At 32.1% G+C, this 20,280-nt stretch overlaps 1 protein-coding gene across 1 annotated transcript in view; it reads left to right on the top strand.

Annotated features, from left to right (window-relative positions):
• Nucleotides 1-20,280, top strand: part of LOC118180933 (uncharacterized) — a 206,662-nt gene that overhangs the window by 141,126 nt on the left and 45,256 nt on the right. The window contains exons 10-11 of the mRNA XM_085807381.1: nucleotides 1,813-1,939; nucleotides 15,500-15,584. Of these exons, the coding sequence (XP_085663507.1) occupies nucleotides 1,813-1,939; nucleotides 15,500-15,584 (212 nt within the window). The remainder of the gene's footprint in view (nucleotides 1-1,812; nucleotides 1,940-15,499; nucleotides 15,585-20,280) is intronic.

Here is a 20,280-nt window from a genome sequence, read left to right as displayed (position 1 = left end):
TTTTGGTGTCACCTAGCTTTAATGCAATGCAGTTTAAAGTGTTTCTGTATACAGTATAATTTTTTTAGCTAATTCTATTGACCTGTTTCTTTAATGCTAGTTTAAATTTCTGTACTATTACAAGTAGCTTTAATGTGCAACAAGACTCAGAAAATTTCAGCTTTCATTTAAATATGGAGCTCTCCACAGAACTGCTGTCGAAATGGGTGGGTTTACATTGTTAAAAGAACTCTTATAGTACTGTTCATTTGATTAAGCACTCAAATTTGCTGATTTAGCTGTGACTTTAACTGTATAAACATAGGATTTCACTGTGGATAAATTAATCAGGGAAGGCATAATTGGTCCTTGGTTACTTTCTGCTGTCTTTGGACTTTTTTAAAGTTCATATTAAATTAATTCCATAGCTCAGAAATTATCTGCATCTCCATATGCAATAATTTATTTTTAATAGCTTCCCTGTAAACAATACCAGAACCTTTACTTGCTGTTAAATGTGCAAAATTCTTCTCGTATGTTTTTTCTAGAATGTTTAGTCATGTATCTACACATAAAATTCATTCTGTATGAAGAATTTGTTAGGTTGTGGATGATAAATGTAGGTATAATTGTGGTAGGACACCAAAAATTTACCATTGGTCATATAAGTGTATTCTATTGCACTAGCTGTAACCTGTACCTCAAATTTGATGGAGAATGCCTAGTGTTACAAACAAAGGCTCCTCCCCTACTACCAAATCACTCGAGAGGATTTTTCAGTTTGCTATGTATTTTGAGTGGTTCTATGCCATGCAAATGCTACACACTATGCCATCTCTGGTATTTAACCCTGGACTCAACAATATAACAGCTAGGAGCACTGACCATAATGACAATCAATGTGGTGGGTGATAAAGACAGAAAATTTCCAGTTGTGCATTTATTAATGATCTTGAAGTGCTTTCTTATTCTATTATATTATGAGTGAATTTGTTGTGGTTTTCACCTGTCTTTCTAAATCTCTGTAAAGCACATTTCACAACAGCAATCAGTTTTTAGTGTATCAAAGTTCATCTTTAAATTAATTCCTGAAAATAAGTTGCTTCATCAAATGATGTCTTATCAGGTTCCATGTAGGATTTGCATAAAATCAACTATTTTATGTGGTCCATTTTGGAACTCCATCATGAGCATAATTTGCTAATATTATTGCTTTTTCTTGATTTGTAAAAGTGTATTCGTCGGATCTAATTTATATGAGGTGTTATGTTTTTTTTCAGAAATCTGTCAGATCTTTTATTCATTTTTTGGATGCTTGCTTCAGCCTATATAAAGTTGTGTGCAGTTGGTATTTTATATTTATCTTCACAACCTTCAAGCCCTCAGATGTGTTCATATATAGTTTCTGCATTTAGTTTTCAATTTAAGATTACTATTGTTATGCCAAGTTTCATAATGCAATACTCCCTCCCTCCCTCCAGCGATGCAGTATTTAATATATGGACATAAGTTTAGTTAATTTAAGTTCTCTTTGAATTTGCAAGCAGATATTTTTAATTTAGGCCCATTTAATCTTTCTTTTACTTTCAAATATCATTAAAGAAGTTTGGATATTAATCACTTATCTATGTATGATTATGCCTGCAGTGACAAATCTTGTGGTTGCATTTTGAAATAAATGTTTCTCGTTTTCTGAATTCTATGTCTGTATGTGTCAGTTATAATGTACTACATTCCACTGAAGTAATTGAGTTTTTCAATGCAAAATGTAATAAAAAATAATGAAAACAAGTAATGTGGCATGCATGTAATAAGCTGTTTTAATTTTTTTAGGAGATTTCGTTTTTAAGGATGAAAATCTGGAACCTTGCCAGCAGTGTGTGAGTGCTGATCCTTTTATAAAAGTTAAAGATATTGAGAAAGAGGATGAATTTTTAATAATAGCTTCAGATGGAATTTGGTAAGGTCTTCTGGGTCATATAATTTCATTATATATACAAAAATTGTTTCTAATTTCATGCTCTCCCTCTCTTTTTTCTTTTTTAGTCCAAAGGGGTGCTTTGTCTCCCTGAAGGACTATTGTTTTCGTTTTGTGATTTTGCGTTGAATCACTATAAACGCCGAATCACTTTTCAAACTGTTGCCACCAAATGTTAATCCTGCATTATATTTGAAGAAATTAAATAATGAAAAATCTGCGTAAATGTATGAATATTTCTCGCGTTGTGATAAAACAACAGTACACAGAGCCATCAAATTTTGAATGACCTAATCCTCCTATGAATATAGGCATGTGGAAGACCAGATTTGAAATTTGGAATTTGTTTTATAATCAATTTTGTAAAAGTTTAATGAATTTTTTAGTAACAAACTCCAACAATTTAGAAGCGAGCAATAGCAACACTGTACGCAACGGATGGGGACCTTTTTATCTCCAGCGCGCGGAATTGTGTATCGGAAATTCTAAAGATATGCTCATTTTGAAATTATTTACGATATTGCTATTGAACTGAATTTTATGGTTTAAGTGCAAATAACATGATATTTAATAAATAAAGGTAACACACAAAATGTTAAAAAAATGTCGCTTTGGACGTAATTTGAAATCTGAAACCTTTCAGTTTTTTTTAAATTTTAATTTATTTCATTTATTTATTTTTAAGATATGCTGCCGAAAAAATGTATACGAAATCTCCAAGTAGAAGAACTCATTTGCGTACATAATCTAAGCTTTCTTGAATACATACAAACAGTCAAATCCAGTTATGGCAGCTAAAGAGATCGTGAATACTATTGAATATTTCCAGACAGCATTGTGATCATTTGAACTGTAAAATATCCGTACATAGCTTATTCATACACACTGCTTATGAATAAAATTTAAATTGGCAATAATTTTTTATATTAAATATCGAAGAAATATATTAGTATTGAAGCTAATTGGTGCTTGTTTGCACTAATGTATTGAGTTGCATAGTGTAAACTTCCCTGGAAAGTGTCATGCTGCTGACATCAGTAATTCTGTACAATCTCCTGTAAATTCTCCTGTAAAATCAATTCTTTTATTTGAATTATTGCTCTTAGTTTACAATAACATATTTCAAGGAGACATGAAAGCTTACTGGAATAGCATAAGGAGGCTAAATAAGAATGTTTAAAAACAAAATGTATATTATATGTATCATATTTTCAATATTTTGCTTCATTCTTTGTGTAAAGTGTGTCATTGTGCAAGATGCATAGTTCGAGGTCATGTCTTGTATTCATATTTAATTTGGTATTAATACTTAGTTTTGTTTGCAGTTATTTCTTGGGCAATTACACATGTTGCTGGTCAGATAAACTGAATAGGCACATTGGTCAGTCGCATTCACTGAAAAGACTAAAATGTAAACATATAAGGGAAGACAATATTTCTCTCTTTCTTTTTTTTTAGTTGTTCTATTGTTTATAATGGAACCATAAAATGAATTGTTTAGTATGAAATAAGGAAAAAGGGGAGATCTATTATTTTGAATTTTTTATGGAAGATATCTAATATAATTGATTTTGATATAAAAGAACTTGTTTTAAAAAGATTTGTTTAATTTTCAAAAACGGAGTTCCTAAAAAAATTTTAAACCTGAAGGAAGAGAAAACAACCGATGCTATAAAACGGTGTATTTAAAGATTAGAAAACACTGAAATGAAAACATCAAGATAAATTTCACTGTAAATTAGATTGCAGATTCATTAATTGGTGCGAACAGAAATTAATAGTAGCACCTATTATATTCACGAAACTTAACACACTTATGTCCACAGAGTTAACTGATGAAACAGGGTAAAGAAAGAGCATGAAATTACATTAAATCTCAACCTAAGTGCTTATATTGTAGGGATATGATGAGAATAATAAGTTTAAAAAATTTATCGGACAGCCACTGTATTGGTCATATTTAAAATAGAATTAACTGGCATGTTATATTCTACTCAAGTTCAAATAACTCTTTCTTAAATGAAAATTCATTTGACTAATAAAAGATATGCTTGTTTTCAAGAAGACTTCTTTAATCAATCATTTACAGTAAAGACATATGAGGCTAATGTCTTCAGGAGGGCTGCTTTCATGGAGAATATACCAGAGGAAGTGTCTCGCATTCAAGTTACACATGGGTTAATGTTGTACTCATCTGATCCATTCACCATGAACAGTACTAGTACTAGCTGTCAATGGTACTTGCTTGGACACTAACATGCATGAATTTAAACGAAAAACTTTGAGCAGTTCCTAAACTTTATGAGAATTTCAGATTACATCTTAAAAACACTGTACTGGATCACTGTATTGGAATCTTAAAATTCATAAGTTTTTTAAAAGAAAAGTCTCAAAACCATTAGGTCAGTCGTGTATCTGACAATAGAATTTTTTCCAAAAAGCGCTTGTCTCTCAAACATGCTCTTGAGAGCACTTTAGTGTAGTAAATGAATGCATGTAGATCCAAGAGGGTTTTCAGCCTAATATTCTGTTAAATGTAAAAATATTAGCGGTTTATTTTTCAAAATGATCTATCTGTACTTTGATACAGTTTTCCTGATGTTTAATTAGCAGCTCTTTGCCCTTGAAGAAGTAATCTGAGGGTTTGTTCTCAAAATATTCAATAACTATTATTTTCATGCCATTATTATCATTAAATCTCTTTCCACTTAGTTTATATTTTAGTTTAGAGAACAGCTAATAATCATTTGTAAGGTAAATCTGGGCTGTAAGGAGGGTCAAGCTCCTTAACCCATATTGCTTCTGAAGCAATTTAATAGCATTGACCTTTTACTAGTTTTGAATTGCTGAAAGAAGTCAGGGTACCCGTTTTGCAAATACATTGCTCCTGTGAAGTGTTCATGCATAATGTGCAAAATAGTTTGTTAGACCATATCTTGCTGCTGTCTCACTGACTTTTAATGTTCTGCCACTCAATATTTCATTATAGACATGTGCCGTATTTTCTTATGTTAATGTTACTAATGATTAACCTTCACAGAAACTTCTATGGATTCTTGAATAAATGCAAAATTTCCATTCTGCCACTCTAGAATAGATCACATGATCCAAAAATGTTGAATTTCTTTCCTTCTCTTCTTTGTTTTATTTCTAATCAAAAATTGAATCACAGAATAATATGCAATTTGAAACGTTTTAAAACAAATTAAAGCATTACTTTTTTTTTTTTTTTCCGAACTGACCAAACATATAAAGGATTGCACATTTACCTCTTTGCCTCAGGTGAAAAAATATGTAGACACGGCTCTGTGATATACTTCCAAAGAAATATAAGACATGTATAGTACCATTCACATAAGTTCAGAGATTTCATCAGTGAAGAAACAGAATATGTCATCATAGCGACAACAGAAGAATATGAGAAGTTGCAAGTGTCTTTTCCTGTCTAAGAAAAATCTGGAAGAATCTAATTTGTTTACCATCAGAGTTCCCAGTATAAGCAACAGGCCGTTTGATAAAAAGCATAAAGGATAGCAAAAGTTTTATACATTAAGTACACATACATTTGCAATAATGAAGATTGATGCCATATATAATTTCAGGAACAGTGGGTGTGATCTAAGTATGTAAAGCATGTGATGGTTCATGAAGGTTAAAAAGATACAATTTCTTAAAAAAAACACGAAAGTGGCAAGTTTCCAAATCTGTGTAATTCATTGCTAGAATTATTTCTTGCAAGAAAAATTACAAGACTGATTTCAATGGAAATGACTTCTTCCCGTCTTTAAGGGTAGGGAGTTGAAGACCCATCAATGGGTTTTAAGTTGGCCAATTTCAAATGGATGCTGCTAGATGGGCATGAGCAGGTATAATTGTGATGACTTAGAAATGTGCTTAAATGTAAAATAGTAAGTTCCATAAATGTAGAAAAGTAAATATTGTAAAAATAGCACAGCTGGACAAACATTAACAAATGGATTAAAATTCAATTGCACTGAATCATTAAATGCTTCTTAATATTTTTGAAAATGAAAGATCTGTTGTTAGTATATAAGTTTTTATGTTGTAGGGGGGGTTACCCACCTCATCACTTATCATTAACTCTTCAGTTTCAAGAGTTTTCTTTTGTCGAAATCAGGGATATTTTCTTCTGCATAGCTTGGAAGCACAACCAAATGCAATGTTTGAGACTTTGCCTTAAACCCTTTTTAAAATGTCTATTTTGTTAATGTAATTTATTACTACATTTATTTATTTTGCTCTTGTAAGGATTTAATAATTGAAATTAGGATTCTGAAATTGGATCTGATGTACACAAGATTTTGCTCATTTGATTACCAAAATGCTCCGAAATGCCCTTAAAAGCATCCCCTAAAAATCTTTTAAAACTTAAAAAATGCTTTTAAAGAGGAAAATGCTCAAAAAATGCATTTCATCAAAATCCAGGTGGGTGTTGGTTATGAGTGTCATAAAGTGTGATATCTAAGTGACAACACCATTCCTTTTTAGCACCATGAGCAAGAAACCCAGCCACTGCTGTCCAAGAGCCTTTATATGTGTGGAAGATCAATTCATGGCATTAAATGCACCATATCAGAAATGTAATAGACTGAGCATTATCTCAGGACTCACTCCTGCCTTTGGGCATTTTCAAGGAAAACTGTGTACTGTGCTTAGCAGAGCAGGTCCTCTTCACCTGGTGGCCAGTGATATGTGTTCCCCATCTGTAGGTCAGGGAAGAAATTATCTTTGTTTGAGCCAATCACAACAGTCTTCGAGATAGCAAGATTCCAATTATTTCCTGTTCAGTTATGACTCGAGATTTAGTACATGAAGTGAACCTGGACAAGTCTTCATCTGGAGAGAGTATGGGGTCCACTGTTATTCCTTGAATACTTTTAAAATTGACTACTTTGTAGGAACAAATATTCTTGACTTTGAAGCCATCATGTTGGATAGTCACACCCCACTGCAAGCCCCAGTGTTAAAGGAATACAATTCTTGAATTCTATGCAATGACTTTCCTAGGAAAATGTTTGAAATAACATTATTTTTACGGGAAGTAATGAGAGACCACACAGAATTCAATTGCATTTGATTTTCTGGAAGAAAAGGATATCTACCATATAGAGTAGCTAGCAAACTCACTGAATCTAAATTCTGCAGAACAGTGGTTCTCAATTTTTTCTGCCCCATGCACCTCTGTAATCATTGCCAGACGATTGTTCTCTCTCTCTCCTTTCCAAAATTCAAAGAATAAATATGCTTTTATTAAAATTTAGGTTGTTTCTAATGTGTTTTATAAATTAAGAAAGAAAAATTACCGAATATGGTCATAAATATCAAAAATAGAATATTTATTTATATTCATAAATTAAACTGAATACTTAATAGGTAAATAAAAAGCTGCCTGCATTCCTCCTTGGTTGAAAACCTCTGCTGTAGAACATGTTTAGAATCCTCTAAGAGCCACTGCATATCACCATTCTATAAGTATAAGAGTCCAATTAATGACATGTAAAGTTGTGCATTGTGGCCAGTGTAGCTCCTTATTTAATGACAGAACTGTTCTTGATATATGAGGCATAATATTTTGCCTCCCTTTGGTTTCATTTGCATATCAAAATGCTTATGCACTTTATTTTGTGACTACTTTCTCTTTCAGTGTGGCCATCTGTGAATAGAATGTCAATCTAAGAAGCCCTTTAATTTTTAAGATATCATGTTTTGCTTTTATAATGTTAATTTTGGACTTTGCTATTTTTTTGTACTTAAAAATTAATGACTGCATTTGCAGCTATCGATTGAGTGCTATGCAAAAAAAAAAAAAAAAAAAAGGTTCGCTCTGTGTAATTTTATCATTTAATTTTTTTCAAAAATCTCTGGAGTTTTGAGTCTATGTTTCCTCCGTTGTCAAAGCTGTCTGCAACATATGTTCTTAACTCTTTCGCATCGAAGTCGCCCGTAACGCCCGTTCATTCAGGCAACGGCAAACCGCCCCAACGCCTCATTTATTTTCTACCTAGTTCTTTCCCCTCCACGTTAGTTCTCCACGGCTCATTGGTTTCGCGAGTTGTTAAAAGACATGTCAATCATTCTTTTGAAGCAAATAAAGGAGAAATACAGAAAGCTATTGACGTTCACAGGTGCAATCCGGCCCTAAGGTGAAACTGCACACAATGGATGAAACCGCAGGGGGAAAGGAAAACTATTCCAAGACAAATTCGTAAACACGGGCGTTTTCGATGTTTGTTGAAAACAGATTTGGTCGTCTCTCGATGCGAAAGAGTTAAGGCAGTAATTAAGGTCAATTTATGTCTTTCATTTGAATGAACATGGTTAAGCATCTCCATCATTTATTTGCTGGTTTGACACAATATATATTCACTGCATCATCTTCCCTTTTTCTTTGTTGACCCTTTTTTCTCAAGATCATTACCAGTTTGGAACTGCTTAAGCCAGTGATCTGAGTTGCAAATTGCATGCTAGCCATATACATGATCTTAAAAAGCAGCAGATGAGCCAGAAATTTTTTTTTACAAATTGAGGAGAAACATTTCAGCAAAATTTTAAAATTTCACTTTCTAAATATTAAACAAAACATATCTAAACAATAATTTTAACAGCACAAAAGTAAAAATTGAAATTTACAGTATTTATTTATACAGTATTATTACACTATATAGTTGAAAATTAAACGTTGGTATCTGCAAGAAATTTCTGTTTAATTTAATTCAATGTAATTCACCGAGTAATTCAAATGTAAATTAACAGCTGAATATTAAATTTTCAGACTGACATTCATTTCAAATAATCCTATTCAATACTAATTAATTTTTAATTATGTACTTAATATTATTTAAAATTATTAATTCAGCATACTATACACATTTTCAGTGAAAACTTTGCAAAGACTTATGAATAAATAACAGCAACTTATTTTCATTCTCTTATCAAATTTTTCTTCAACTCATACAAAAAAAATGCAGATGTTTGTATGTAACTAATTACAAATTTCTTTATTTCATACTGCAGCATGACTGGATTTCAATAAAGGTACCAAGTAGCATGGCAATGTTGTAATGACGTTGCAAACTCGTCGCGGGGCGTTTTGGAAAAACGTTGCAATATGTTATCTTTAAGATTCCCAATGTCCACGCAACTCCACTGTTTTGCAACCATTAAAAAGATGTCTTTATTACGTCTTTACAGATGAGATTTTTTTCGAATAGACGTTGTTATTGTGTCTTTCTAAGGTTATATTTTGGTTGTGAAAGCATCGTATCACGATGTCTTAACGACGCCTAAATGTTTGCAGAATTCCACCGTTTTGCAACGGTTGTGAAAACGTCATTATATCCTTGTGTTATATATTGATTTATGCAGAAAAATAAACTTAGTAATTTATATATTTTTATTCTTTTTTTAAGATTTTGTATTCCTTAAAGTTTAAATATTTTATCATTTCCTGAAAACCACAAGATAATACAACTTTTACTCTTTAGAATAAATATGTATAATTAATAATAGCCTTAATTATTTTCAGTACTTTAAACTATATTCTTCAAATAACTTAAATGGCAAGTTACGATTATTTAAATTTCATCATTTCTTTTCTTAATCCTTTAGTATGTAAGTGAGAGTAATTATGAAAATGGTTATTAAAAATATATAATAATAGTATATTTTAAGTAAATAACCTCAATCAGACATAAATAAAAGTAAAGATATATATGTGGGTAAAAAAAAGCATTTCTAATTATAACAGCATTATCACATTCTTTTCTGTTAAATATCAGTGACAGCTTTGCAAAATAGCCATATCATTTCAAAGCTATGAAAGTATTACTGTAAAAGCTTCTTTATCACATATTATGAACATAAGTAAACTTTTTCCTTTTAATTTCAAAACTAACGTTATCAATCAAAATACATGAAGTTATAAAACTTTAACAATATATCATAAAATTGTTAATTATGCACTACAAAAATGTTAGTGTTTGTTTAATTGCAGCAATTCATTAAATGCATGAACTATAATTGAAAACGTTTGATTTGAAAAGTGTAATATTAATCGAAGACTGAGTAACCATAAACCCTTAACATTGTAACACTAAATGCTCAATTATTCACAACTAAAACATTAAGTTTATCCACTATAAAAATTTATTTATATTGATTGAACTGTTGTGTAAATGCACAAACTCCATCTCAAAGTTAGAGCAATGTTTTAAAAAGCACAATTAATGAATGAAAATTTTGAAGACAAATTGTTTAATAGAGCATATCATTGTGAAATATTTAGGTTTCAGAAAATTAAAATAAGAATGTTGCCTATTTTAATTTTGGTCACCTGAAACTAACATGACATGTATCAATTAATTATTTATCGCACTTGCTTATTAATATAAATTCAACAATTAATAATTATGGCGAAAGTATTTTAGTTTAGTTTACATTTTGATAAATTACTTATAGAACTTTAAATACATATGATTTACCAATACCATTGCTTAGATCAAAAACATTTTCAACTTAATTTTCTTTTTATCTAATTAATTTGATGCAAGTAATCATCCTTCTTAATCTATTTTAAAAATTATTATAACCTTCAGGAAAAAAGGCTATTTTATAGCCGTTTGAAGTTCATTAACAGCATTTTGCTTCCAACATTAATCATTCATCATTAAAAAGATAACACTATCAGCACAAAGCTCACAGAGTAAAGAAAACATCATAATTTATCAAAATAACGCCATTTCACAGTTAGCAAACTTAGCTCATCATAATTTTGCTAAAATGCAAGTGGCATTAGGAGAATAAGTATTATTTAAGATTAATGCATATCTATCGCTGTTGTTTAATTTATCTTTAACTGTGCCTAGTGATGACAGTGTCTATAAACATGTCTCTCTACTTTGTCTGCTTGTCTGTCTCACCATGGCAAGTTACAGGAACGGCCATGGAAACTATGGCATCACACTACCTCCATCTGAACTCGATGATCGAACTTCCATCATCGCAAAACACAATAAAATATGCTTTCTTAAATCACATTTGAACTGCCTTATATACCTAATATGCAGTTATTTTATCTCTGTGATCATATTATTTATGCTTAATTTAGAAAATTTTAAAAAATGATAATTTTGATCACAAAAAATAATTGACTAGATAGTGTCAATACATGTTTATCAAATTTCATAGATGTTTCTCTTACACAGGGTGATTAATTAAAAATGCACTCCTTCATGTATGCTTTCATCACCTATATATTTATATTTTTACAGAATTAAATATTTAAAAATTAATTGAATTTCATAATAGTATTCTAAGAGGTTAAAAATTTAAAAATATAAAAACTAAGAAACAAATTTTAATGGAATGATTATAAAGGGAAGTGTATAATAAATTACCCAACGGAAACAAAATATTTTCTTGAAACTTCAGATACATGGTTTTTATAATAAAATGTTTTTTACTAATGTTTCAGTTACAGTATGCTATTATTATAATATAAATTACACAACGGAAACAAAATATTATCTTGCAACTTCAGATACATGGTTTTTATAATAAAATGTTCCCCCCCCCTAATGTTTCAGTTACAGTATGCTATCATTATATTAGTAATTTACATTCATTATAAAAAGTAAGCAAATAATCAATTTCCTAGTTTTATTTTCCAATAAATTAATTTAAGCCAAAATCTAATGTTAGACACATAGTCTGAAGATATTATCATGCCTTTGATATGTAACTATAACTTTATTTTAAATGCTGCCAACATCATAAAACATTTAAATTATATGACAACACTCATACAAACCAAACATTTTAATATTAAACACTAAGTTTTAAAATATTCTTGTTTAAATCAGTAACTCTAACATTGCTTTTATGTTTTTAAAAAAGCAAAAGTTTCAAACATTTAACATTACCACAAACATTTTTTATATTACCTATACACACATTCATAACATACAAGCATCTAGGTTAGAACATTATACACTGCTCGACATTGAGAATGCAACATCAAGAAGGAGTGGTCAGAAAGTGATGAAATTTGGAAAAAAGACAGAGACAGCAAGCAGCAATAAGTGAGCTTTATTTCAGAATGATAGTCAGAGTACAGAATGAGAACGACGTCGGCTCAGTAAAATGTAGGACCACCGTCGACAGCGATGCATGAAGAAACACGTCTAAGCATAGAGTCACTAAGAGTTCAGATAGTGTCCTGAGGGATGGCTCTCCATTCCCTTTCAACCATTTAACACAGTTCATTTTCTGAACGACGCAGGGGCAGAGTCTGCAAACGGCATCCAATCACATCCCACACATGTTCGATTGGTGACAGGTCAGGAGAGTACGATGGCCAGGGAAGCATCTGTATACCTTGCAGAGCATGTTGGCAGATGCAAGCACTGTGTGGTCGGGCATTATCCTGCTGAAGAATAAATTGCATTAGGTAGCCCGTACACGTATCCTCCAGGACAAAAACCAACTTTCTTCGATAATTCGTTTGGCAGAAATAACGACACGAATATTGCCCATTCTGCACGTTCCTTCCCTTATATCTTACTTCATGTGCATCGGAGAGCTGCGCATTTCACATCATTTGCATAACTCAGTGACGTGCGTCTACTCTATAATTTGCATAAATTTCTGACCACTCCTTGGTGTTGCATTTTCAGTGTCGAGCAGTGTAAATAGGTATTTTCATTTCTGATGTCCTTTTCAGAAACAGTAATGTTAGTAATGTTTCTTTTTTCCTGCATATTTGTAAGATTTTTCATTTAAAATAATTGGCCCGGAATTTAAAGTTTAAGAAATGTACAATATTTTATTATTCCAGTTGTTTTTCTTGTAATGCAATTTGAAAGCTTTAACAACAAGCATACATATTAGTGATAAGTTTATTCTTTCTTTGCAACTCTTTTTTGAGAGTATTTAAATACTGGTTAAGTTGACAAGAAGGGCTAAGTATGTGATCTATGTATCATTATGTAACTTGGCGATTTTTTGTGAGTGTGTGTGCTTGGTCATGAAATTTTTGTGTATTTATGAACCATAAAAATCATTTTAGTGCAGCTGCTTAACCACTTCAACTTTGTATAATAAATCATTTCTCCACTCTCATTCTGAATTTCTTTTGGCAGTGCAACAAGTACTGAAAGATCCATAGCTCATCCTTGAATAGGTCCTTGAACTTATTTTAGTTATTGTTTCAATAGCATTGTTCATCTGCAAATTTCTTGATTAATGCAATGTATAGTGAATTTTTGGTAGAATTCGATTTTGCCCATATGTTTTATTTTAATTATTTCCATTTTATTTGTCCAGTGCTAGGATTTCATTCATGTGCAATATGCTGCAGATTGTGTGCTATTTTGCCACAGCAGTCTCCTCTTTACAAGAGACCACCATGCATGAGTCTAACGACTGTAATTGTTGCTGCCTGCTAAGCAACCGAGACTGAGTTGTGAATATTTCAATTGCATTAGCAGATTTGTAGTAACTTATTTATGTGTTTATCCTCTTTTGTGTCTGTGCTTCTTTTTTTTCTAAATTTCAGTATGATATCTAAGAGGGTCACCTGCAAGACTAGTTATATAAACTAATTGAGCTGTAATAACAGTGCAGAAGAATACAGAAATCGCTCGGTTTAGTGCTACGCTTTAGGGGATACTTTGTCAAAAATTACTTCAGTTTCAAGAAGTTTGAAAAAGAAAAAATATAAATTAAATGGAGAAATGAAAAACCACTTTATCAGTGGCATCAGAAAACTGCATGTTTCTCAGTGCAAAGTTTCTAAAAGGTTTTGTCTGTCGTTATTTCGTGCAAAAATTGCCATAATTTTTTTTTAAAAAATAACTGTATCATGGACATACTTATTAAGCTCTAATAAAAATCTTTTCAGATATTTTTGTATTGATTCTAATTATACTTTGTTTAAGCTATTCATACTTACTATACTCTCTTCACATAAAAATTAAACACAATTTTGACATGCATGGGGTATGTTAATGATATAACCCCTGTGTTCAGCAGGGTTATATTGTGTAGCGCAAAAGCTATTCTGAAAATTTTCAGTATTTTTAAATTTGCCAGTTACTTTTACTTTACCAGCCATAGCACTTGCTCCATCACTTTCAAATCTATCCATATTGTCCCAACTTAATTTATATTTATTACAGTTTTTATTTCAAAAGAATATTCTATAGAGTTTTTTCTTTAAATAAAATTATTTCCTATTACTTTTTGACTACCTCAAGTTTATCAGTAACTTCACATGAAACAAGCAAGTACTGCTTTGTCTACGATGTCAGTACTCTCATCAGCTCTTTTCAAGAATCTTGCAAAATTTATATTGTTTCCTTTAGAAGGGGCCTCCGTTAGGTTTGATATAGACCACCTAGGAGTTAGTGATGAAAAGTGGTCAGTTGGTGTGCTTGATAGTGAAACATATATCTGCAGCTCATCAGCATATTTTTACTGATTACAAAAAATGTCTTGATAAAATTGGTACCTAAATTGTGTAAATGGTATTAAGCTATGTCATGCACAAGAGAAAGCTAGCCCGGAGATAGCTCAGTACTCCAAACTCATGCAGAGTTAACAATTTGCAACAACAACTGAGAGCAGATGCTCTCTCCAGCCTCATATAATTTTCACCTGGCAACCCAGATATTTCTAGTACTTTTTTGGCTTCTCGATATTACTAGAAGGCATGTGAGGGGCAAAGTACAGTTACAGCTGATGTAGTGATCAAATACATTTATTCAATTACAATACCTATTACGGTGATATATGGACCGGACCTAAATGGTCCCCAAATGTGGCGACTTTTGGCGATTTTTCGTCAATTTCAGCGATGGAAATTAGTTGACAAAACATGGCGACTTTTGGCAATTTTTCGTCAATTTCAGCGATGGAAATTAGTTGACAAAACTGTTGCCAGCTTGGCAATATATCACCAAATTACCAAGATAACAATTAATAAGTGGACTTGCCCCTGCATTCCTGTTTTTCTAGCATAGCTTTTTCATGTTACATTATACAGAAAAATACAACAAATTCACATATAATTGCACTAAAATTATGAATGTATGTACAAAGTTCGTAGTAATATTGTAATTCAAGATCACTGGTGTTTTGTTAAATGTGTCATTCACCTAATATTGGGAAAGAGCCAGCAAAAATTGGATTTGAACAGAAAATATGTTCAGAAACAACCCAAACCAGAAAAAATTCAGTAGAAACTTTTACAATATATACATACAGAACTCATGCAGCTTATTTTTGAAGCTCAATTATAGTATGTGTTGTACTCATTTTAAGGCAAATTAAATGGTTATGAGTTCTGTTTTGTGTGAAAGGGGAAAAAAAAATTACTAATAAACATTATCAGTAAACTTCTATCATGTTTGTACCTCTTAATATTAAAGCATAAAAGTATCAAAACATTTGTTATACCTTTAGTTCAGTTCTGGGGTCAGTATGAAATATTGACGCTTTATGTCGCTTTTTTTATCTTTGTAGGGAAGCTTTATCCAGCCAAGAAGTAGTTGATTATATTTACATAAGAGTTCAAGCAGGTGCTAATCTGGAAGAAATTGCTAAAGAGGTCAGTAACTTTTCACTACTATGCTTGCACTAGTCTATTTTATAAATTCTCTAAAAAACGAATGGTGAGTTTGTTAAAAATATTGCATAAGACATGTGACGTAATTAAACACCGTCAGTTATTTGAACAGTTTTTGTATATGCGATGCACATCTTGTTGGGGGCATAATGCAGTAATGTGAGAGAAGATTGTGCAGTAGACATGCTAGCATTCATAAGTAGCCAGCTGTATAAGTTTAAATATATTGGCCATCAAAATTAAAGGGTAACGAGAAAAAAATATGCCCACTAAGTTAATGTTGCAATCAGTGTCCAATGCTGTAATTATTTATGTTAATTAAATACAATTGAACTGCTGTGCATATGTTAGTTTCGGAAATATGCAAATTTGATGACTGACAATGTAGTGTACGGTGGACACATGTTGATATTCCAGGTAGGTCAAACACAAATGGAGGTCACCCAAGATTTGAATATCCCTCAAATATCAAGAGTTTGGTGACTTTTTTAAGCACTGGATCAGTTGATAGACAGCCTGATCAAGGATGATCAAGAGCAACAACTGCATCAAAGGACCGTTATCTCTCATTGTTGGCATGAAAGAAACTGCAAAGCAACTACAAGAGATTTGGTTTTAGATTTTCAGGCTGCCACAGGAACAGGAATTAACCATTCTATTGCTGCACGGAGGCTTAACAAGGTTGAAATGTATCTGAGGAAACCAGTGGTTTGTGTCCCACTCACTCCAGCTTCTAGAGGAATCTGTTTAAACTCTTGCTATCATCATGTTCAGTGGAGCCAAGGGTATGTGGACACGAGTATTGTTTATTGATGAGTCCAGACATAGCCTGAACACTGATTTTAATGGTGTTTTGGTCTGAAGAGTGGAAGGAACATGCAACTTGCCTTCCCTTGTCCGAAATGCTGTTTCCGTGACATTGGTTTAATGGTTTGGGGAGGAATCAAGACAAATGTCTGCACCAAGATGTATAGCTTTGAAGGAGATTCCATAATTGCATTGATTGCCTTTTAGAAAGGCAAAGCAAGTTTCCCGCAACTTTTGGTTTCCAGTAACCTCGAGAATCGCATGTGCAGTGCATGAACTAAGGAAAGTACCTGTTCTCGTATAAAACAAAATGGGTTTAAACCTAGTATACGGTACCATGAAGGTTAGAATCAAAAAATGTGTATTGTAAAGAAGGAAAACCTCTCTGCAACTGACGTGGCTCCATTCCATCATAGCGGGAAACAGCTGTGCATGCGCGATATATCTGTCGCCAAAGCTCGAAACCGGTGTCAAGTTCGAAGGTCATGTTATCAAGAGTTCATAAAATGAATATCGTTTAAAATTTCTTTAAACTCTAAAAGGAAAAGAAAATATTTTTTGGCGCAAGTAAATTAATTCATGGATTAGTTATTTTGAGGGGAAAAAAAATATCTACGAAAATCCGTTTTTAAAATTATTGTGAAAAATCCAAGAAAAAACATTCTTTGATAAAACGTTTCTTCTTGGATTTTTCGCAATAATTTAAAAACGGATTTTCGTAAAGAACGTTTCTTCTTAACACGTGTTTCTCAATTTCCTGTACACATCGCAAAGAGGGAAATTCTGGCCGCCAGGTTTCGTCACCAAATCCCTTGGCAAATTTTCCCTCCGCTTTTTACATAGACGTTCTTTGGTTAGAATAATCTCCATGTATGGTACAGCGGGATTTGGCGACGTGATGATGAGCAGTAAACGGGTTATTTTGTTCTTGGCGAGAATTTTCAAAATCATGCAAAGGCCGTATCGTATACTAGGATATTACCGCGAAATCTTTTTTTTTTTTTTTTTCTTTTCTTTTTAATAAATACCTTGTCATTTTGCAGTAAAATAAAAAAATAGTAATCAATCATCTAGGATAACCATGTAATATAACTATATTCACTAAAATATCTTTGATTATTCTAATTAAATTTTTAAGTAATTATCTTTATTTTTATGTTATTCATATCATTTAATGTTGCTTCTTTCCTCTAAATTTATTCATTAGTAAATAATATTTCCAAATTTCAGGAAATGTTCTCTGGCATAATCCTGAAATTAATTCTAGCAGTATGATGACATCACGAAATTTAATGCACATATTTTTTCCTTATGTATGCTGCGAAATAAATATAAAATACCTCAATTTAGTAAAAAAAATATCATTAAATAGATTTCTTTCTTTCGTTTAGCTGCAGAATGTCTGCAAAAAAAGCCTTATTTTATTCCAGATTGGGCAGATTCTAATCTCAATCTTCAGTGGAGAAAACTCCTATTATAATTATATTTGTGTTTTCAAGTGTTAAGGTGCCTTTTAAGAATACACCTCACACAAATTAAATTTACCTGAAATCTAACTTAACTTTTAGCATTGTGTTGTGATTTATAAGAACCGGATTAGCCTCGCATTGAACTGGGGATGATCATGAGTGATAATTACCGTATATACCCGCGTAATAAGTCGAGATATTTTGGACAAAAAAAGACTTCAAAGTGGGGGGTTGACTTTACGCGGGGCCATAAAAAATTAAAAGAATCGGAAGTTCAAAAAATTCTTTATATAATGCAGTTGTTTTCTTCCCGCACTCAAATTGGACGACTTATCAAATAAGTCACTTACTTGAAGTAATTTCATGACTTGAATTATGTGACGAACTAATCACAGGGTTTCATACTTTAACTAGAGTAAGTTTCGATTAAACCAAAGAATTTTCGGCCCCCGAACAACCGATCAATATCGAGCAATAAAAAAGTTTCGCCAACACGCCAAGAAAAGATAAATGCAGATAGTTTTTACGTATGTATAAGTCTTTATAATAGTTATTGTTCATTCATGAAATAATTATTCATAAAAAAATTAAATTAAAAAGCCCAATATTACATTAATTGTTCAGTGGGTTAAAGATGCTTGGAACAAAATACCCTCTGAAATGATTATAAAATCATTAAAAAAATGTTGTATTAGCAACGAACTAGACGGCATGGAAGATGATGCTGTTTTTGAAAGTGAAAATGACGACGAAGGCTGTAGTAGTGATTGTAACAATACAGAGTTCGAGACTGAAAATATGTATGATGATGAGCCAATGACGACAGAACAGTTCTGTGAAATGTTTGGCGAATCTGACCATGAATCGGATGTTAAAGGATTTTCATTTTGTTTATTTACCAAGGTATTTTTTATCGTATATTTATTTTTTTTTCTCAGATGATTTTGAATAAATGTACAAATTTTTCGAAGTTTCTCGATTGATTTCGGAAGTGGGGGGTCGACTTATACACAGGTTTTTTATTTTCTACGAATTTTTTATGTCGAAGTGGGGGGGGTCGATTTATACGTGGTATCGACTTGTATGCTGGTATATAAATAAAACGTACAGTTGTTATCCAATGTATATATCTTAAATTTTATTAATTTTTTTAAGCAGAAAAGTAAACGAAATTATCAAACAAAGTGTACCAAGAATAATTAAGCATAATTATTGAATACTTAAGTGAATTTGCTACACAGTGCAAGTAATACCATAATTAATAATTAATTTACCTCTTAGCACAGCCAATGTACATTACGCGGATAGACTGGAATTTTCTCGAAACATACCTGGAAAAGTCGGGGAATTTCATTCTCCTGTTTGATTGGCAACCCTGGTATTCGCGATCATATAATATCATTCGATAATGGAATCTGTTGGATTTTTTTATGTGCTTCCGAATCTAAAACTGTTTTAGCAATAATTAAAGCAGAAGAATTTTTTTTTTTTTTTTTTTTTGCACATAAATATGCCACTTGATATGCTTCTAATAAAGGTTTTTGAATTGCTGGTCCGCACAATTTTAGGATAGTTCCACTGGTATCAAACCGAGCCCTCTTTGACTTCAAGCTGTTCATACTATGCGCTTTTTCGCCACCATGCAGATTGTTGAAATGCTCTAATAACTTTGATGGTTTGAGATTGCTGTTTGAAAATATCTTGGAACACAAGATGCATTGTGGTTGTTGTGTGCCATCTTTTTCGGTTGTGCAGGTAAATCCATAACCGGCATACTTATCGTTCCATTGTTGTTTTTTTTACATAGTGGGGTTCACTATAATCGATTTAATTATTTAGAAATAATGTAATATAATATATATAATTTTCTTACGCTTGTAATATCACTGAATCCTATTCGGCTTGAACGGGCAATTAAGAATGTATTAGTCTCAAGAGGTTTCTGGACAAGTCAGAATACACAATATACATGTCACAGATACAATAGTTGACTCAACATAACACAGGTGCAGTAGATGCAGATACAAATTTGTGAATCCGTAGATTCCATTGAAGTAGCACATATTGAACTCGGTGCATGCGCAAGCTGTGATAACGTTCTCCGCTTGTATTCCCTCAAAGTGTTTTTCTTTCTTCATTCGTTTGTAGCGTTTCATGCCTTTTCGTAGCGTAGTGTATATGCCCATTGGCACTGACTCTTTCCTGTGTCTTTTGCCGATAAGTGAGCTAGGTGCTGCCAATTTTTATGAACTTCAATATTATGGACACTACTGCATATTTCAAATATTATAAGAAATTTAATAAACAATATTTAATAATTTTTATGGTTAGGTAGGGGCTTCTCCCGCACCCCTAGGGGTGCAGGCACCCCCGATTAAGAACCATTGCTCTATATTAAAGCA

The sequence above is a fragment of the Stegodyphus dumicola genome, chromosome X1 (assembly GCF_044657685.1).
Source record: "Stegodyphus dumicola isolate Sdum_Otavi_A_Nest chromosome X1, ASM4465768v1".
Taxonomy (NCBI): domain Eukaryota; kingdom Metazoa; phylum Arthropoda; class Arachnida; order Araneae; family Eresidae; genus Stegodyphus; species Stegodyphus dumicola.
This window is presented reverse-complemented; position numbering and strand designations above follow the sequence as displayed.